The sequence below is a fragment of the Gadus morhua genome, chromosome 21 (genome assembly GCF_902167405.1).
Source record: "Gadus morhua chromosome 21, gadMor3.0, whole genome shotgun sequence".
Taxonomy (NCBI): Eukaryota; Metazoa; Chordata; class Actinopteri; order Gadiformes; family Gadidae; genus Gadus; species Gadus morhua.
Genome location: NC_044068.1, coordinates 19,703,709 through 19,724,819, shown reverse-complemented (window position 1 = coordinate 19,724,819; position 21,111 = coordinate 19,703,709). Strand labels below are relative to the sequence as shown.

Here is a 21,111-nt window from a genome sequence, read left to right as displayed (position 1 = left end):
CCCGACGTCATATCCCTCGCCTGTCATGGCTTGTCAAAGCAGTAGGCGGCGCCAGAGAGTTGTGATTGTGATCTGGGGGGATGGATTGTTTAGCAGGTGCCATATAGTGATAGATATAACAGAGTGGCGACACTTTTTGGACTCCGTTGTAGCGTTTTTTGCCGCCTACTTCCGGGGTATGGAACATCGCATAGTTTCAAAACATCCATTTACGGCGTAGGAGATCAGGGCCGTAGCACCAAATCCTGGGCCCCTATACTATCGGTACTGATGGACCCCCTGCGCCAGATTGTTGACGGGGGGGGGGGGGGGGGGGGGGGGGGGGGGGGGTCCGGAACGATTGTTGACGGGGGGGGGGGGGGGGGGGGGGGGTCCGGAACGATTGTTGACGGGGGGGGGGGAGGTAAGACAATTTTTTTTTTTTTTTTTTTTGGTCATGGGCCCCCCCTCGGCCTTGGGCCCCCCCACAACTGTCCCCTTTGTCCCCGCAGTCCGACGGCCCTGTAGGAGATCATTCATTTCCATTGCTGGCCGTCGAGTAACTTCTGAGGTAAGTGCATTAAATAGGTACCTCTTTTGAATTGTCAACTTTCATGTGTGTGTGTGTGTGTGTGTGTGTGTGTGTGTGTGTGTGTGTGTGTGTGTGTGTGTGTGTGTGTGCGTGTGTGTGTGGGGTGTGGGTGTGGGTGTGGGTGGGTGGGTGGGCAGGGCCGTCGGACTGCGGGGACAAAGGGGACAGTTGTGGGGGGGCCCAAGGCCGAGGGGGGGCCCATGACCAAAAAAAAAAAAAAAAAATTGTCTTACCTCCCCCCCCCCCGTCAACAATCGTTCCGGACCCCCCCCCCCCCCCCCCCCCCCCCCCCCCCCCCCCCCCCGCAACAATCGTTCCGGACCCCCCCCCCCCCCCCCCCCCCCCCCCCCCCCCCCCCCCCCCCCCCCCCCCCCCCCCCCCCCCGTCAACAATCTGGCGCAGGGGTCCATCAGTACCGATAGTATAGGGGCCCAGGATTTGGTGCTACGGCCCTGTGGTGGGTGTCAATGTGTTTTTACATAAATCCAACTCTCAGGGTCGTGCGAGTATCGGCCACGAGAGTTGGCCCATGCATTCCCGTGTTGCTCGCCACTTTATTGGTAAAAACATCATTTCACTTCCATTTTTGTCATCACAATATGACTCGGGGTTTTTGCATGGGGTTTTTGGAGGGAGGGCTTTGATGGGAATCAGACTTTTTCAGTGGGAGATAAAGCCCGCCGCTGGTTTTGACTAGGGCTTTAAAAACAAAAGAAGTTTGTCCCTCGACGCGATTCGTACTTTAACAACATATCCCAGAATGCATTGTTAGCATCGTTGCTTCACATCAGAGCTACTTGGAGAAACATCAAACCGATGATTAATAAAAGACAGAGGTAAATTGAATTCATTATCCTGTCCATTGACATTGTATGCTAATCAGCTTTTTTTATTGTATTTTATAGAATCTTATGTAAGTGGGCTGTTTTACTTATCAGTCATACTTGTATCAAATTATGCTTTTATTATTAGGGAAACAACTATCAGCTGAAACAGAAACAAGGGCCAACACGTTCTATAATTATGAGCTCGGCAAAGGCGTCGCTATTAAGTTGGATTCAAATGAATCCTAGCAATCTTGTAATTATATGCCGAAAGCAAATAGGAAGCTAATAGGTCCGTGATAGGAAGGCTAGCCCCTATGCTGAAGGTCTCTTGTGTTGCAGAGAAACAGAGCTTCGCAGAACCAACCACTCTCTGGACCGTCAGGATGGTCAACGTGCTGAAGGGAGTTCTGGTCGAATGGTAAGATAAATATACATAAAGTGGCTGCGCAAAGAATGCACCCTTTTATGAACTTGTTTTACTGCAAGTAGGCATGGACCAGTAGGAAACAGGAAAAATAATTATGATCCAGGTGGGTTTGTCTAACACGAGGGAACACAAAACAACCATTGCACCATTTGACTCCTAATTTACAGAAATGTTTCTGTGTTCTATTTAAATCCACAGTGACCCTGCTATGAAGCAATTCCTCTTATACCTGGACGAGACCTCTGCACTAGGAAAAAAGTTCATTATCCAGGACCTTGATGACACGCACGTCTTCATTCTGGCAGAGGTGGTTCAGACCCTCCAGGAGAGAGTGGGCGAGCTCATGGACCAGAACTCATTCCCAATGACTCAGAAATAAAGGGACTAGTATGATTTAAAAAGAAGGCATATTTATGGAAATGTTGCAAGTGTTTGGGTTTTGAGGATATTAATAGGGTGTACAATTTTGAAACTGCAGTGTTGTTTAACCATTTGGATTGTTTTTGTCATGTTGAAGTGAGGATATTGTAAAATGTGTGAGTAAAGTTATGAAGACTTTGCTTGTTCTTAATCTATTGTCCTATTTTGTACGTTGGAAAATGGTGATAGCATGGACATGCGTCTATTGAATGGCTATTTAATGCAGCTTATTATAGAAATAGGATGGCGGGGATGAACACCGTAGAGCAGTTTTTCCCAAACCTTTTACTATCGGTGTGCCACACAGTTCAAGACCTTTTGCAGACCCACCTTATAGAGAATAATAAATCTTAAGTAGAACAGTTGAACGCTGCGTGCAGCTCCAACCAAGGTATGTTTTAGCAGTCTGTTTTCTGGGAATAATTGACGCAAGCAGAAACCAGAAAAACGAAAATCAAAGTACAGCTTATTTATTCGTTTTTTGTTCTTTACAAAACAAATGTACCACTCAATATCTGGTTCTATTTCATGTAGGCTACGCCGTCTAGGCTTCGCCTTTATGGGCTTGTCCCGTAAAGGAAAATTTCAACTATGCACCAATCAACTTGGGCACCGCCAACATTTCCCACGGTACCGTGTATATATGCATACCGCCGCTCATCCTCCTTTTCTTTCAGCAATTGTACTGATCTACGAAAAAGAAGAATGACTTCGAACCTTCAAACGGGTGGCAGCGGTGTGGGCGAGGCGACGGACCGACGGCCCATTTCAGGGCCACTGGAGAGCGCATCTATAAGAGCTAGGGGGCCCTTTTCAGGGCCTCAGTGCGCCTCCTGTCCCGCTTCCCTGGCGCCGGGTGACGGGCACCTGGCGTGTTTTTAGGTGCCTCGGCGCTGAACACGCTGCGGCTGCCATGGTTACTCCTGCCTCCTGCGCCGCCTGCCGCGCGCTGCCTGAAGAGGGGCTCCTCTCCAGGCACCTCTACTTCTCCCCATCGGTGGACCTCTCTGAGGCCATCGACATCTTTAGGGCCGGAGTTCCGGACATCGAGGACGTCGACGACGATCACATAGAGGTGGACGACGTCGCCTCCTTGGACAACGTCTTTGCAGACTCTGCTTCCGGATTCTCCCGGATAGAAACCACGCCGGATGGCCGATCTTTTCAGCGAGATCATGGGCGAGGCGGCGGCCATCAAGGGCATCACAATGCCAGCCCCGCCTCTCGTTCCCATTTCGGATGACGTGCAGGGCGAGTGCTTTCGCACCCTGTCTTCCTCCCGGCGGGCTACCCAGTACCCCCTGTTCTCACCGATTCAGCACCTATTCACCGCTTCTGGTGGAGACCCTTCTACTAGTCTGAAGGCCTTCACTGACTTCACTAATATGGAGGGGTGAGCCTTCCCTGGCAGCGCTTCTGTGTCCGGGCGCCGGATGGCGTCCTAACGAGAAGCCGCTGCCCCCCGACCTACTCCACAAGCAGATTACCGGCCTGACGGACGGAGTGTTCGTGTGTGCCTCACAATCTGTGGCGGCGGTCAACAACATCGACCTGCTCTCCTCTGCCCTGATCTCCTTGTCGGCTGGCAGGGAGGCTTACGGCCCGGAGGAGGCCGCAAGATGGCTGACGGTTTGCCGCATCTCCAGCGCCATCCTCAGGCTATGCGAGCCGATAGCCGTTTCGGCCGGCCGGTATATGGTATGGGCCACCATGATTCAGAGGGTCATATGGCTCGCACACTGCGGTGCCGGAATGAGAGCGGGCCAACCTCGTCCAGGGCCCATTAGCTTCAGATGGACTATTTGGGCCCCGGTTCTCTGAGGTGCTCGAGCACCAGCAGTCCGTCCGTGAGAATCGTTCCCGGTTCGGGGCGATTCTCACAGGCTCCTTACTCCCTAAAGAGCGATATTCCTCTAGGCTGCCTCTTTCCCCCCCTGTGGAAGGTGAGAAGACGGGTCTGTGGTTACAGCCAGCGGACATCGCGCGGGCACGAGTGCAGCGGCTAGACGGCTCGCTGCCTGTAGCTCTGTAACGTCTACCACGCTTGCTGAGCCTCCTCCCTTTCATGGGATGCCCCCATTTGTTCACACACAGTGTGGAGGCGGTAGGGGCCGAGGAATACGGGTTATTCCTGGACAGCGTTCCTCAGCTGTCAGCTCGCCCTCTCTCCGACCGCTATGCGTGTTGGCAAGAGCGGTGCAAACCATCTCTTTCCTGGGTTTTGCCATCAACTGGGAAAAGAGCTTCCCGCGCCACGGCCGGCAGATAATCTACTTGGGGCTTTGCCTAGACTGAGCCGCCATGACAGCGATGCTCTCGCCTCATCGGCGAGACGCCATCCTGTTGGCACTCTCCCGCTTTCGCGTTCTCAGAAATGTGACCGCACGGTCCACCATGCGCCTGTTGGGGCTGATGGCAGCCGCCCATCCCGTGGTTCCTCTGGGTCTGCTCTTTATGCGCAGACTCCAGCGGTGGTTTGCTCGCCAACGGTTGGACCCCATGTGACACAAGCTCAGGGTGCTCCTCTTACCCCGTTCGGTGTCACCAGACCTGGAATATTGGGGAAACCCCCCCCCGCCCTTCTGGGGTGTTCCCCTGGGCAAAGTGACGTCCTACGTAGTGGTCTTCACGGAAGCCTCGTTCCCGGGTTGGGGAGGAACGTGCCTCTCTCACTCGTTGGGAGGTGAGTGGCGCACGCCCCCAACACATAAATGTGCTGGAACTCGTCGCTGTGAGGAAAGTGCTGCTGCATTTCTTTCACCTGGTACGTGGCGGCCACGTTCTGATCAGGACAGACAGCGTGTCGGCGGCGGCATACATAAACAGACAGTGGGGAGTACGCTTCTCTGCTCTCCACAAAAGGCGGTCGAGCTCTGGCTTGGGGCTCAACAGTATTTCCTCAGTCTGAGAGCCCTGCATATCGCGGGCGCCCCGAACTTCGGGGACCTCATGTCTCGCGGCGGTCCCCGCCGAGACGATTGGCGGTTACAGCCCGACATTGTCAGACTGGTCTGGCAGAGGTTCAGGACGGCTCAGGTGGACCTATTCGCGTGCAGGGAGAACACACTGCAGGTGGTGGTTCTCTCTCAACCCTCGGGATCTTCCCGAGGGTTGAGAGGGGTAGATGCGTTGGCACACACACCTTGGCCGCGGGTTCTCTTGTATGCGTTTCCTCTGCACCAGCTGATCCTTTGTCTTCTGGAACGGGTCAGACAGGAGAGATTGTCCCTGATTATAGTGGCTCCAGAGAACCGCTCAGCTCTGTGGTTTCCAGAGCTAGCGGTGCACTCTCACAGATGGCGCCGTGGCCGGTACCGTTCAGATCGGATGCGCTTTCACAGGCCCACGGGACAGTGCACCACCCGATGTATCGGGACGGCTGTTGGTTTGGCTCCTGAGAGGTTGATCCTGCAGGGCAAAGATTTAACTGAAGCGGTTATCAACACTATCCAGGGTGCTCGTGCACCTTCAACTTCTTCCCTCTATGCGGCGAAGTGGTGCGCTTTCTCTGATTGGTGTGACGGGAACCACGCTGTCCCATCTCAATGCGAGGTTGGAAGCATGCTTGCGATTCTACAATACTTATTGGAAAAAGGTTTGGCCTTTTCCACTATCAAGGTCTATGCGGCAGCCTTTTCGGCTTGCCATGCAGCCTGTGATGGTGGACCGATCTTTAGACATCCACTGGTCAAGAGATTCTTGCGTGGGGCTAGACGGGTTAGGCCTGTTTCGTGCGTGCTTACACCACACCGGGATCTCCCCACCGTGTTGTGCGGGTTGTCCAGGGACCCTTTCGAGCCTCTGTCTCAGGCCCCTTTGGATGACCTGTCCTTTAAAACGGCGCTCTTATTGGCTTTGGTTTCTGCCAAGCGGGCCTTTGAGTTGACCGCTCTGTCTGTCAGCCCAAGCTACTTGTTGCTAAACGAGGACAGCTCCTTTGCGCTGCTCAGACCTAATCCTCCGTTCCTCCAAAATAACATTAATAGTTCTTTCCGGTCGAGAGATATTGTGCTTAAGGCTTTTCACCCCCCGTCTCATTTTTATGAGGCGGAGTTGCATCTCCTGTGCCTGGTGCCGGCGCTGGCTATGTACGTGAAACGCTCGGCCGTGTTCCGCTCCACAGTTCCAACAGTTGTTTTTGTGTTATAGTGACGCTAGCAGAGGCCGTGCTCTCTCTAAACAGCGGTTTTCTCGCTGGATATGTGAGGGTGTTTACTTAGCCTACTCTCGGCAGGGCTTAGCACCACCATTGGGCGTTAATGCTCACTCGACACAGGGCGTGGCCGCTTCTAATAAAATAGAATGTAGGCATGTTCTTTTAAGGGGCATCGTTAAAATTCCTCTCGCCGGATGGCGAGTTGGAATTGACTGCCAGTATTTCTCTCCCGCCGTTTTTCAAATGAAAAACGGATTAGAGGGGTTCCTATTGGCTCGCCAATTGACTTGTTGGTTTTGTCTGCCGGTATAGCACTCCCGCCGTTCTTTTCAAATAAGAAACAGACGAGAGAAGCCCCTTATTGGAGAGTTGAACTCCATAGCTCCGCCCCCGGTGGTAGCGGACCTAATGGAAACCGTATTACTCTGGTTTTTCTCTTCACTTTTCATGGATTCCATGAAGCACGGATTGGGGCCGGAGTCTTTACAGACTCACTCTTTTCTCTTGATCCTCGCCTTGCTGGATCTAGGAGGAATTCGTTTTTTATTAAGCTGTTGTGTTTTGCACATACTCGGCTTACTTAAGTTTTTTAACTGGGGTCCAGCAGGAGTACATTGATTAAGCTCCGCTCCCACCTTCGCTTTAGCCCATGGAGAGAGCTGGTTCCACGGTAAAGGAGCCCAGTAACTGAAGGCTCTACTTCCCACTCTGTTTTTAGAGATACTGGGAGTCACTAACATACCTGCATTCTGGGAGCCAATAAAAACATTTAATAAGTCTCTGAATGACTCATTATTGTGCATTTAAAGATGTATATTATTAAATTACAGCATTATTTGTTTTGTCGCGGGATGACAATACAAGACTTCCATGAATTTGCATTTGAGAGAGTTTGCTTTGTATTCCAGCTGGCCTGTTATGAGCAAATTTCTATAGGCTATTATAGATCCATTTCAAAACATGTTCTAGGTAGGCTATAGGACAAAGCATAATACATCCAGGAGTGAGTGAAGCTTGCCACACACCCCAGCTCGATCCCTCCGCTCAACTACCTCAGCTGGACGCCTGGTACCGACATCGTTAAGAGCTAGGGGAAAACCAAATCATAGGCAAGATTCACCTGAAATTATTCAAATGGTTGCTTACAACTTACCACATTGAATAATATTTTTATATTTATTTTTGACTTGGCCCCATGTTCGTAGGAGCAAACATGGGGCCCTACATATATGGGGGAGAAAGGGATGATGATACATAATATTTTTTAGACAATATGCAGAATCTTTTCACTTTCGAATTAACACGGTCGGCTATTTTTTGCCAGCACGCCACCCTAGCCATATTATGGGCAACCGTGTTCCCCTTGGCTGTGATTTGAACTTTGAATTCCTCGTAGGAGTTCATAATAGTACACTGCTCGCCTTGGATGAAATGCACCGCTCTCGCGCGATTTATTTTGCATAAGGGTGAGTCAAATGACGCGATAAACGCCCCTTTTTATGTGAACGCGCATTGAACCTAAAGCGGAAAACCTGGTTCAACTGATTGAATTTAAAGTGAGCTTCGTGGTACCATTTTACTGATTGTGAGTTGCAGCTCTGTCGAGCCAGGTTTTCCCAAGAAAGCCTGGGTATGTTCAGCGAGGTTTGTGGTATACCCCCCAGGCCCACCATTTAAACGTTATTTATTTATTTCTTTGAATGAAACGTAATTGTTGAACGCCTGTTAAGGGTGTAAAATGCTACATCTCTGTTTAACCACGTAAAAGCAGTGAAGAAACTCTTTATTTTAAGAGCAAGACTTAAATTGCAAAGGGAATCAAATCAAAGAGTAAAATGTAAAACTACATAATGCATTTCCTGCAGAAAATGCGGTGAGTGCTGTAATGCAAAGTTGGAAAAATGTTTTATTAAGGCTATATAGCCTAGTTTAAGACGTAAAGAAATGTTAAATGGCTTCAAGGTTGGAAACAAAGTCATTAAGTTAAGCAAATAGCTTATGTGATGAAGTTTGAATACATCTCACTTAATTAAAGCATTTAAGATAAGGCAACCTAAAGCCTACCATAAACATAACATTTAACCCTGGCTCAGACAAGCTCCTGCGTGCCCACTGCACCGTCCGCCAAAGGACGTCGGAAGGCGTGGCTGATGGATGGGGGAGCTTTCCAGGGTCGTCAGAGCCCGAGTAGTGTCACAGTACTTAAATTTGTATACGTGATCTGATTGGATGACGGATCCGTCACTGCCGAAAAAGTTAAATTTTTCAACTTTTGGACGGAGCCGAAGGCTCCAACAGAGCGCACGGATGCATTGCTCGCCCTTCCCCATTCAAAGTCAATGGGGATCAGTCAACGGACGGAGGCAGTGGGCACGAGAAGGAGGCTACCGCGCAGGCGCAGTGGTGATCTCTGCCCTGCGGCGCAGAGAGGTCAGGCGATGGAAGAGGACCAAGCAGCGGAGGAGGCAAGTCAGGCACATTGAATTAGCGGTGTATCTACTTTTATAATGTGTAAAGTGTACTTATGATTCATACTAAAAGAAAAAAAGCAAACGAATAGCACACAACTAAAAAAGTGACTCCAGTTAAACGTTGTGTGTCTTATTTTTATATCGTGCTAGACCGCCTTCGTCGTCGAAGAGGTGAGCACCATAATTAAAGAGGTAAGACTGAACAATCGAGCCTGCTGTTGTGTATTTATCATCGTTAAACGTGGACTTGTTAACATTAGCTAGGAGGCTATCGCTGACGGATAGCGACCCGTTGCTAAGGACGACATTATGGTTCCCCAACCGTTGCTAAGGACACCACGATGGTAACTAACATTTGCCATCACGTTATCACCTGGCGAGCAAGGCAACGCACGATTTGTTGCTGAAAGTAGTTTAATCTCTTATTGCCTTTAGTTGTGATGTCATTCTTACTTAATCACATACACAGTATACATATTAGCAACTTTCCTGCTCTATCATAGTAAATGCTGGCTAAACAAACTGTACAGTAGTCTCAGGGTTGGGATTAGTGATTGGCATTTGTTGTGTGGCTGTGAAGATCCCTTAAACCCGTGAAACGTGGACTTGTTAACATAAGCTAGTAGGCTATTGCGACCCGTTGCTAAGGACAACATGATGGTGGCTAACCGTTGCCATGACGTCATCACCTGGCGAAAAGGCAACACACAGTCGTGGCTGAAAGGTGGTTAATCTCTTATTGCTTTCGTTTGTGATGTGGTTCTAACTTTAAACCTTGCGTTGTATCGGTAGTCTGTAGAGGGGGTGATTGGGGCGAATGGCTACCAGCACAGCAGGGTGCACCAGTGGACCAATAATGTGGTGGAGCAGTGTCTGAGTCAGCTGGGCAAGCTGAACAAACCCTTCAAGTACATCGGTGAGTGGATGGAGAACAGCCCTCTGGTCATATGGGGCTAGTTGGAACCCTTTGCCCGCTGCACACAACTAGACCTTTTACACACACACACACACACACACACACACACACACACACACACACACACACACACACACACACACACACACACTATCAGAACAGCTTAGCTATTCTATATTTTATCTCAAATGTATTCACTTGTTCCAGATTTAACTCGCACATTCTTTGTTTTTCCCAGATTTAGCAGATACTCACCCCTCCAAACTGCACTGCAATTTCCATGACGCATATATAAAGATAATATTATATGTTAAATCTAAATCTAAAGATTTAGATTTCTTAATACAATATAGCTTCAGATTAAGCATTTTGATTTAGATATAAATATAAAATGTAGATTTTGGATGTCGATTGAGATCTAAGATTTAGATTGAACACAATAAAATGTTATATATCTGGAAAATTGAGTGTGGAGGTGGGTCTATTTGTTAAAGATCCCATGGCATGAAAATGTCACTTTCTGAGGTTTTCTAACATTAACCTAGCGTTCCCCTAGCCTACCTTTGCTCCCCCAGTAGCTAGAAATTTTGTTGGTTGTAAAACGAGCACTAGTCATTCTGCTCCGCCTTTGAAAAAACGCTCAGACACACCGTTTTGGAAGTTTCCCTGTAATTCGTCATAAGGGGAGATGCCACCTCCCCTTATGACTCTGGGCTTGCCAGCCCAGAGAATTTGGTACCACCACAAAGTACCACTGCCTGGCAGTGGGCAGCCGGCAGTGGGCAGCCAGCAGCGGGCAGCGCGGGGTTCAGTCTACTTCAGATTGATGTGGAAGCGGAAGAAGCAGAGATGTCGGACAACCCGAGGCAGTTGTTTGTGATTCATAATATCGTCTGGAGGCGCCCACAGCTTTTGGCTGTGATAATATGTATTATATGATATGTAGGCTATTATATGATATTCAGAAGATATAGAGCTCCAGGACTATCTCAGACATCGTTGAGCCCCGCTGCCCGCTGCCCGCCGCCCGCTGCCGCGAGGCACCACCACCGCAAACCACGGCTGCGGGCGGCGCCGGGCAGCGCACGGGCAGCGCGGTTTAGTCTACTTCAGATTGATGTGGGAGAACCAGAGAAGTCGGCGAACCCGACGCAGACGTTTGTGATTCATAATATCATCTGGAGGCGCACACAGCTTTTGGCTGTGTGTCATAATATTATATGAAATTATTTAGATATAGAGCTCCAGGACTGTAACGCAAGTGTTGTACACTTCTTTGTTATTTGGATAACACTTCTGCTGTTGGTGATACGGCGCATAACACGTCGGACTCTCGTCTCTGGTATTTCTACAACGAGACTCGTCGTGGGGGTTATCTCAGCCAAGCCAGGGGGGAAGGAACTTTGGCTTTGGCTCCCTGAAGTACATGAACCACGACATGGAGGAGAAAGGGATTGTTGCCCGCGAATGTCTCCTGCTTGAGCCCCGCTTCCCGCTGCTGAGGGACCACCGCCTCGGCGCTGCCCGCTGCATGAGGCGGTGGTCCCTCGGCAGCGAGGCTCCGGTGGGAGACAATCGCGGCAACAATCCCTTTCTCCTCCATGTTGTGGTTCAGTCTACTTCAGATTGATGTGGACGTGGAAGAACCAGAGACGTCGGAGAACCCTACGCAGTCGTTTGAGTTCATGATATCGTCTGGAGGTGCACACAGCTTTTGGCCGTCATAATATATATTATATGATATAGATATCTATGTATAATATGATATTATTTAGATATAGAGCTCCAGGACTCCAGCCGGAGCACCCGGAGTGTTCTAGAATATTTACAGAACACGGCCAAAGGCTGTGTGCTCCTTGCCATTGCGATACATCCAAACAGATCGCATGGTACCATGGCCGCAAGGTGCTCAGGGCCAAACCCCTACCCTCCTCCTTTGACCCGCCTCTCTCTTCCTCATTTGTATTAAAGCTACAGACACCGAAACAGCGCGTTTGGGGAAAGCTCAATGTACGACTGGCTCGTAGTGGCTGTAATTCTGCACCACGCTGAATTTCGGGAACGTCTTCAAATACTATGTTAGGGGCCCAAAAATATCTATATTTATCTATATCGGGAAAAAAATAAACCTAAGCTTGAGCTAAATCTGGAACAAGTGAAGCAGGTGTTCCAGTAGAAACAGTTTCCAAACGGCCCCCATCCTTTGCTCCCTTTTGGTTGCCTTAAATGGCTTGTTTGTGTGCCTCCAGTGACCTGTATCATCATGCAGAAGAACGGAGCAGGTCTGCAGACAGCCAGTACCTGCTTCTGGGACAACACCACTGATGGTAAGGCTGGAGGCGTCATGTTATTATGTGCAAACACTGATAGATATACACAAGCACTGATAACATGATAATAACATGAACAGTCAGCACATGTTCGTGTCACAATAAGATCACTTGTAGTTTTTTTAATATCATTGGAGGAGAAATGGAACAAGCTATTGAAGGAAATGTTTGTTATATTGTATCGCCACAGGAAGCTGCACAGTGAGATGGGAGAACAAGACCATGTACTGCATCATGAGCGTGTTCGGCCTGGCCATCTGAATTCACTTCTGAACGTTGACTTTTTTTTAAATGACATGTATTCTCAGGTTTAATAGGGATAAACTTCACTGACATATCATAGGTGTACTGTTTGGATAAACTTTTGTTATAGATTCTGATACATTTTCCTCCCACCCACCAACACACACGCAGAATTTAGTTCACTTATGATATAACGGTGCAGAACACAATTTTATTTTAATAAGCAACACATATATTGCAAGTAGGTCCCTCAACACAAAAGGTACCATATGTACCACTCTTAAACATTAAATATACTTAAATCAACAGTTACATTCATAAAATAAATCAAAGTCTATCAAATGCAATTTAACCCTGGTATGACAGTCAAGGCACAATCTCGATCAGAATACTTTAATTCATTTTTTCAGGCGAGTTCAAAATTGCACTTGTATAAACAGCAATGTGTCTTAACACTATTACAGTAGCGGAGAAAAGTGGTTGTTGAAAAGAGGTTTCTTTAAATACTTAACCGTTTAAAAATTTAATTGGTCTCATGGCTTCACATCAATAGCCAACATTACTGGTCCTGTCATTTTTCTTCTCACGCCACACATCAAAAGCATAATGCAAGTTGCAGAAGAAAACAATCACAACAGTCAAAAATTAAATAGGTGCAATCATAAGCTGATCACAAAAAAGCTTTGTTTAAGGAATAGAACAGTCCTATGAGTAGCCAATGTCTATAGATAAATCATTTTTGGCAAGGGCATACACATATATGCATGCTAAACTTGCTTTTTGAATCCGATATTGTGGTCTCGGATTTCCAAAAGAAAGCGTTTCCTGTTGTATCATTGGCAGTATGATAAGTAAAACAAGCACCAAAACGTCAGTGGTTGAACATAAAGCACATACACAAATATTAAAATATGAATGAAACCCATTAAAAATACCATATTGGCAACTTTCCTGCTCCGTCATAGTAAATGCTGGCTATCCAAACTGCGTAGTCTGAGGGCTGTGATTAGTGATGGGCATTTGTTATGTGGCTGTGAAAATCCCTAAAACCCATGAAAGAACATTAACTGTAGTGCGGAAAGGGTTTTAAACATTGCATAGCTGCAAAACTTCAGCAGAATGACATTCAGTACACATTTATCATCTATCTTAAAAAAAATATTTATGTACAGTTTCATGTTTTATTTCTGCCTATATGTTCACATGGGTTGGCCATGGTACAAATCCATACTCTTCCAACCGGGAAAGTCAAGCAAGAAGGAGATTCAGCATTCAGTCACTGTCACTCTCGTCCTGGTACTTGGCAGTTGCTTTAATGGCGCGGCCGTTCTGCAGGGGCATCTCTTCATAGTCACTCCTGCAACCCAAAGGGACACCAAGAGGCAAACTGAGTGGAGTAGAGGAGGTCAAATCAAACCAAGAACAGGTCAATAATGGGAGCCTGTAAGACACAGGTTGTTGTGTCATGTGGTTCTCAAACTCTTTATGTTGTGTACCAGCTTGGAGTAGCACCTTCATGCAGGAGGCACATTTATTCCTTTAACATATTTTAAACAACATTTTAATGATCTCACGGTTAATGTATGTCCATTTGTACTAGAATTTTGATATTGTTTTTAAAGATCATTTTTTTGGAGATTCCTCTGCGTGCCACTTATTAGCACAATTAACTGTGTACCACAGTTTGAGAACCAAAGATGGACTCTACTTTCAACATGATGCATCATTGTGGAGGCGTTGAATCTTACCCATATATCACTTCATCATCTGAGTCGTTGAGCATGGAGAAAGCAGGGTTGTCCTTCAACTGGGAGTCTTGAAAATTAAATTCAAGCATTAATGCAAAATCATGACAAAGCAGCCAAAATAATAAGAATCAAATTAGGAATGATACATACCATAAAGAGCATTTGTAGAAGGAGAGTACACAAACGCTAGTGTGTACAAATAAAAGTTGAGCAGGCCGTAGAAAGATAAAAATTCGGCGGGTAAGTTTCGAGTAAAGGAAACGTCAGACACCAAAACTTCACTCAAACATGCAACAATATAAAAATATCTTCAGCCATGAAGTGAAATCCTTAACAGTGAAAAAGGATATAGTTTTGGTAGTGGGTGGACAGCTCAGCCACAAAGTTGTCTTGAAGAGCCTTGGCACCGAACCGCAGGTAGAGTATGACCATACTAGAGACATGAATAGTCAGGGTTAGGTTCAGAATGGACAGGTAATATTGGGACCGTCCACGTTCTAAATTCCTTATAAAACATACCTTATAATTAGCACCACAAGGGTCAAAGATGTCAAAAACCTCAGCCGGAGATCTGGTGGTACATTTGACATGGGTCAATGGAGTGAAGATGTTTCTAAGGGAGTGCCAATGTCAACAATATAATAAGCTACCTGAGTAGGGCATGTTCTTGAGTTCTGAACAAGCTCTGACCACCAGGAAGATGAGGTAGAGGATGTAAAGCGCTACCACAATCAGGAAGAAGATCTTCATGCCCTACAGATAGAGATTTACTACATCTAGCTTCAGCGGACACACCTTCCTGAAAGATCATTGTTATCTCACAAAATTTGATTTATTAATAATATTTATTGGGTATTATGCAACAGGAACTGCTTTTATAAGCCTGTTTAGGTTATGTAAATTAACTATTACCCAAGCCGTTATTTCATAAATATCCATAATGCCTGAGACAACATTGTCATTAATAACAAAAACAACTGACCTCGAAGTTGGATATGTCGACTTTGTATTGGTAAGTGGGATCCTGGAGTTCATTGACTCTGCATGAGAAGGAGAAAGTAAAGTAGAGTAAAAAATAAAAACCAAAGACAGCCGAGTGTTGTGTACTTCACACTGCAACCAGTACTATGCTGGGTTGATGATTCGGACTCACGTTTGCCATATCCCCAGTGTGACGGCCGCAAGCCACAGCAGACCAACGATGACCAGTTTGGGCATGTAGAAGGTGAGGAATCTTCTCTCCCCCTGAAGAAAGTAAAAAGGGTACATGGAGAAAGGGATCAACAACAGATGTGTTACTGTGTAATCCCTCTGGCTGCCATAGTTATTTCCCTAGATAAATGCAATGTTTGCAATGTTAAAACTAAAAATCATTGATCTGAACCACAAATTATTTAATCAGACTTCTTGCAACAGGCAACTGCTTGCCAAAGAATAACAAGATAACTTGCCAGCATCAAAATATCAATACTGATAATTTACTTTTTATGTTGTTATAAGACCCCTTCTCAAATAAATAGACCTATACTTCCGCCTACTTTTGGTACGCTGCAAAAAAGTCACAGTATTGTCAATGTTATAATCCATTATCCGGCATACAAAAATAGTTGGGTAGATAGGCTAGTACGTAATACGTATATACATACGGACGGACGGACTCACCTGGACCCGGATGCCATGGTAGACGCAGAGCCAGAAAAGCAGCAGGGCACAGAGGAAGAGAGCCTGGAAGAAGGTGTCCAGCATCCCTGGGAACCAGCTGTTGACCAGGAAGGACAGCGGGAAGAAGGGGTCTGAAAGTAGACAAGGAGGGGCACTCAGAATGAGCTCCCTGGGGTCAGGACTCTGGTGGAAAGGGGATGTAGTACAATCCTCTGGTCTAGAAGGAACCTTATTTCAACTGTGTAGTCGTTGAAAGGTCGACCAAATGAGTGCAGTGGCCTGTTTGGTGCACAGACCAGCCTACACAGAGGGACTGTATCCACTCAGAGTCCCATGGGGCCACATGTTCCAGCACAAGGGGGCTTTATAAGGGATTTCCACCTGAAACGTACCGTTGTAGAGCAGCAGCAGAGGCAGGAGGATTGACATCCACTTCTGCTCTATCCCCCAGTCCCTCATGGAGAACTTCCTCAGAGAATGAGCAAACAAACACTGCAACAGAAATGGAATACATTTCAAATCATGCTGAAAGTGCATTTTGTTGTTGTGGAGTCGGCCGGTTATTTTAGTAGGACCCTTCAGCGGTGTGATACACATTTAATGTACTCATTTAAGTTTGTAAGTGACCAGAAGTTAGGATGGAAAATCAAAAGCGTATAATTTCTAGTGTTTCATCTAGTGAACTAACTGCTATACCTTTGAGTCAATTAACATTTCATATTCTTTAGGTTCACATTTAACAAAATATAAATTAACTAGAACAGAAGAAAAAGAGAAATGTATTTGTTAAATACAGTAAATAAAGCCTAGGAACAATATAAGCATGGGGCTGCCTAGCTGATCTTATCTAATTATTATGCTTTTTTCATGCGGTTAAGCCAAACTGAAGCCATGACTAACATCTTAACCTATAAATCATGTATTCAAAAAGGAAAGACTAGAACTCAAGCTTCTCTTCTTACCGTGACCATGAAAGTCAGGACTACAAAAACAAACCGGAACCAGATTTCCACTTGAGAGAAGGTTGGATTGTATGTTTTCCACTGTGTGCAGAGGAAAATATATTTGACCAATTACTACTATTTTCTGAGAAAAATCAATGATACCTTCAATCAATTTCAAGAACTATGTTTCCTCAGCCACTTACCACAAAATCAACCTTGAAGTCATACGTGACATTCTCAAGACCTTTGAAGCTCACAGCGATCTGATAGCAGGTGTAGTTCAGGTACCCAAGGTGCACTACGATGATCTCATCACATGTCTGAATTGGGGAAAGGATGGGTAATGAAGAAACAAACCATATCAGTGCTGCTTGAAATAACGTTGTTCCGCCTCTTAATGCCTTATCCTTCAAGTGCTTTCTTCACAATTCGAAGAATTTTGTAATTATCAGATGTTTTTTTCCAAAGTGACTCACTGAACCTGTTAGCAACATAACAGTTAGGAGTAGGTAGGGGTGAGGCGTCTTGCTCATAGATGCATACAGGTAGACTGGGTCTTGAGCCCTGAACCCAAAGTAGTTGTATTTTGCAACCTGTCCAAAGGAAAAAGAAACCAACAGGAAGGGATTTCCCATGGACACTCACGTCGAGGCAGTGCAGCGTGCGTGACTTCTGATGCACGTTGTTGCTGATGTGTGTGACGCTGCCGTCCGGCATCACTCCATTCAGCACCACGTTGAGCTCAAAGGGCTGCTCGAAGGCCACCACTAGGCACAGAGGCGGAACATCATTAGGGGGGAGGGGCTTGTCACACCAATGTTGTCACTAGAATTATTATGGATATCGATCTAAATGCGATAAGGTCTGTACCTTAATTAAATTTTTATGAGAGGATGTACCTTAATTAAAAAAAGGTTTCCACCTGAATATATAGAGGTAGACAGAGCACTTTAACGGGGAGGGAGGTGTGCAGTGTGGGTTCTTACCATTGCGATGAACCACTTTCATCGCACAGGTCAGCCAGAGCTGCTGGTTGTAGGTGGTGAGAGGCTCCGACTTCAAATTAAATGGCACCGTCTGAAATAAAAGGGTATTTGGGAAAAATACGATTTTGATTACGGCCCCGTTTACACAAGGACGCTTGCGGGTGGAAACAACCAAATATTTGATCGGGAGTGCCTTTAGTTTAGACGGTGACGCCGTTTTTGGGGTTTAAAACGCAAAAATCTGAAACCACCCTCCAGAGTGGAAAACTTGAATACGCTCCGCCGTAGCGTTTCCGTCTACACTGCCAAGACGCAAAACTCTGCTCAGATCTGCTCACGTCGCATACGAGTTTACGTCACATACAGCGCCAGTACAGGGAAATAAACAAACATGTTGGATTATTTCCATGCGTCGGACCGTCAAGCTGCCCTGGCAGCTCTGATAAACTTACAGGAGTCTTTCCACGAAATGTACAGGATATGTACAGATAGTATTACTGAACTGAGAAGTATCTGTAATTATGTCTTGGTTTTCGCAGATAAGAGAAGAAGGAATATTCTACGCATGCGCTCAGACATGCTGGTGTTGTGTGATTGTGTATCACAGCTCCACCTAGCCACCTGACATGCATACCCAATCGAAATCCACACACTTTTGCATCCCCGTTTGCACGCAGATTTCCTCCCGAAAACGCTCACCTGAACGCGGAATAAAAAGTGAAGACGCGACGCCACTTTTGCGTCTTCTGTTCAGACCACATCATGTAAAAGTAGCCTAAAAGACCAATCTTAAGAGATTGGTGGATGCAAACAACCTGCAAATAACCCTCCTACTGGGCATAATTTCCTGAAGGGGAGATTGGAACGATTAGAACTTACTAAAAAGCATACGGCCCAAGGCACAAGGAACCATCTTTAGCCCCTAAAGTAAGCAGCCACGGTCAATAAGGAGGTCGTTTGACTAGATAGAAATACTATTCCGAGAGGCAGGTTAGGGAAATCTGCACTTCCATTAGATTTAGCAAAATAAAGCATAGTCTATTTTTGGGTCCACAACAGAGGAGTCCAGGTGGAAGGTCTGGGAATAGAGTTAGAGAGTGAAAAGAGCACTTTCAGGGCAGGCTTTGAAACCAATTAGCGAGTCTGAAAAATACACAAATGTATTTGTATTGTGGCCATGATGTAAACAGTGACAAGCAGTGGGCCGCAGATTGTCCTGTAGCTAGCAAGAAGTTGCAGTGATGATGCCTGTTGTTCAATGTGTGTCGACTATCAGCAATAATATTTAAGAAACAGAGTTAGAAAATGACCAAATTCCTTGTGTGGCTTCAATCATAAATTAATACATACATACATAATGCATACAACAAAATGAAATACTCCATACAGGTATCTTCTCAACATGCCAGACCGACCTTTACAGAGTGGTTCTTCAGAAGCAACTGATCAGCATTGTGCTGCTCATTGATGACTTTAGGACCTGGAGGACACAAATATGGAATATTTGTTATATGTTTATAAAGTGAGTGAGTGAGTGAGTGAGTGAGTGAGTGAGTGAGTGAGTGAGTGAGTGAGTGAGTGTGTGTGTGTGTGTAACTCACCTGAAACACCAATCAAAACGGTGAGGCCAAAGCAGAGCAGGAAGACCACGAAGACCAGGACGAAGTGTCTCTTAGAGAGCGTGTAGAGCCGCATGGGGGCCAGTCTGTTAGGACAACACCCAGCGTGTTCAGAGATCAGAAACGAAAGCCAGGACGCATTGCATGCTTTAAAATAACACTAGACGCTACTAGGGATAAATCTGTCAACAGATCGAGGGAAACATCATTGAAAATAAATGTCCCCATCTGGGGTAGAGATTGGCTGGCAGATAGACACTCAAGACAACCCTCATGGGTTAAATAAATCAAGTCAAAAAAGTGACAGGAAACCAGCGAGATATTAATTGTTACCACTAAATGTAACCACAGATAAACTAGTATATTATTACAGCCGCCCTGATACTGATACGTCAACACTAGCTCACAACACGATGCTATTTGGTGTTAGCAGCTGGAGGCCGATATAAAGTGTCGGGCACCAGGACCCCACGCCGAGGCTTCAGTGTCACAATATGTTTATAGCCGAACAGTTTTTACACTTACAAATCCATATTGGTACTTCCAGCTCTTTACACGGAAAGAATACAACCCAATATAAATAGAGTCCACATCCGTGTACCAGCATCAATCTGCGACAACTAGGATGCGCCGTCATCAAAGGGGAGGAGCTGTAGTCAACAAGGATACATCGTCATCAATGGGGAGGAGCTACAGTCACGTGGGCGTGGCGTCAGAACCTGCGGTCAGTGACTGATGAGGTCACACATCATAGGGTTTCATTTAATTTATTAATTGGGCTGCTCAGTAATGGATTTGGAAGTAGTTTTGCAATAATGTGTACATTGCACACATGAGGTAGATACATTTGAACGTTTCCCAAATGTGAACTACTTTGCAATATTTGGCGGAATGAGAACAAACAGTGGTAGGTTGGCGGACTTGTTGACTGGGCTAGTAGTAGGTTAACTAAAATGAGTAGGCTACCCTAAAGCCTGCATAGTCTAAACATTTATTAATTTAGTTATTAATATTTAAATATTATTTTCCCCCCTGAAAGCATTATGAGCGAATGTCAATGGAGAAGGCGGCGCTCTAACGTGCGATTCGCCGCATTGGCCTGCTGTTGAGTGAATACATTGCATTATTTTTACCTTTAGATAATGCCGAAAGGTTTTATCTTGATTCAGTTTGATGACAAGCTCATGGACGGTTCTGTTCAACTTTATTTTTCCGAATTAGGGAAAAATAAATCATGCAATGTTTAAATTGGGTGGAGGCAACACATTCAATGCAGTCTTCTCAAATTCGCACTGCAGTGACATTTCTTCATCATGACTGCATTTATAAACCTCACCTACCTGTAAAAGCGATCATCTCTGTAAGGTATTAGATCCTCCTTGAAGTCGTGATAGGCCTCCTGTATCTTCCTACAGAAGTATTTGAGCTCGCTGCAGAGAGGGTTTTCTAACACCGAGTAGTCGGTGTCCATTATGGACTGGCGACTGGAAATGGCGATCCAAAATAATCTGCAACCTTTAGAGGACAACCACGTTATCTTTCTTTATTGTTTCCTCGGTGGATTGAAACTGCCGATGAAGCTGTTTTGTTTGTGTGTGGGTACAAAAAAAGCATTAAACCCAAAGAGGGGCGTAAACACACATCACACACACACACAGACACACACTCACTCACAAACCATAGGGGGAGAGGGTCACGTGGGCCTGCTTCAGCACCACGGAGAGCGGAAGGCGCCCCTTCACAATAAACCCACATCTCCATCACAATCCTCATCCCCACAAAAGGTTGTTG

At 46.1% G+C, this 21,111-nt stretch overlaps 3 protein-coding genes across 5 annotated transcripts; 2 read left to right on the top strand and 1 right to left on the bottom strand.

The window, feature by feature from the left end:
- Positions 1 to 104: 104 nt before the first annotated feature.
- gtf2h5 (general transcription factor IIH, polypeptide 5) lies at positions 105 to 2,396 on the top strand. Of its 2 annotated transcripts, XM_030344698.1 has the most exons (4): positions 105 to 223; positions 511 to 550; positions 1,738 to 1,816; positions 2,024 to 2,396. In XM_030344698.1, exons 3-4 carry the CDS (start codon positions 1,782 to 1,784, stop codon positions 2,202 to 2,204), a joined length of 216 nt encoding a protein of 71 aa, XP_030200558.1. In that variant the 5' UTR covers positions 105 to 223; positions 511 to 550; positions 1,738 to 1,781; the 3' UTR covers positions 2,205 to 2,396. The 2 variants fall into 2 exon arrangements, with proteins under 2 accessions (XP_030200558.1, XP_030200557.1); XM_030344697.1 differs by lacking the exons at positions 105 to 223; positions 511 to 550 and adding an exon at positions 1,160 to 1,407.
- Positions 2,397 to 8,672: 6,276 nt separating this feature from the next.
- Positions 8,673 to 12,460, top strand: dynlt1b (dynein light chain Tctex-type 1b). The gene is made up of 5 exons (XM_030344634.1): positions 8,673 to 8,866; positions 9,023 to 9,064; positions 9,665 to 9,788; positions 12,038 to 12,115; positions 12,309 to 12,460. The coding sequence occupies exons 1-5, from the start codon at positions 8,741 to 8,743 to the stop codon at positions 12,377 to 12,379; spliced, it is 441 nt and encodes a 146-aa protein (XP_030200494.1). The 5' UTR covers positions 8,673 to 8,740; the 3' UTR covers positions 12,380 to 12,460.
- A 278-nt stretch (positions 12,461 to 12,738) lies between these two features.
- tmem181 (transmembrane protein 181) lies at positions 12,739 to 20,976 on the bottom strand. Of its 2 annotated transcripts, none has more exons than XM_030344631.1 (17): positions 20,661 to 20,976; positions 19,303 to 19,406; positions 19,117 to 19,181; positions 17,702 to 17,792; positions 17,361 to 17,482; positions 16,919 to 17,035; positions 16,734 to 16,814; positions 16,164 to 16,263; positions 15,772 to 15,902; positions 15,263 to 15,354; positions 15,092 to 15,149; positions 14,760 to 14,862; positions 14,629 to 14,680; positions 14,460 to 14,542; positions 14,260 to 14,349; positions 14,110 to 14,176; positions 12,739 to 13,718 (listed from the first exon to the last, which is right to left on the bottom strand). In XM_030344631.1, the coding sequence occupies exons 1-17, from the start codon at positions 20,789 to 20,791 to the stop codon at positions 13,634 to 13,636; spliced, it is 1,572 nt and encodes a 523-aa protein (XP_030200491.1). In that variant the 5' UTR covers positions 20,792 to 20,976; the 3' UTR covers positions 12,739 to 13,633. The 2 variants fall into 2 exon arrangements, with proteins under 2 accessions (XP_030200491.1, XP_030200493.1); XM_030344633.1 differs by lacking the exon at positions 20,661 to 20,976 and adding an exon at positions 19,846 to 20,000.
- Between the last annotated feature and the right edge of the window lie 135 nt (positions 20,977 to 21,111).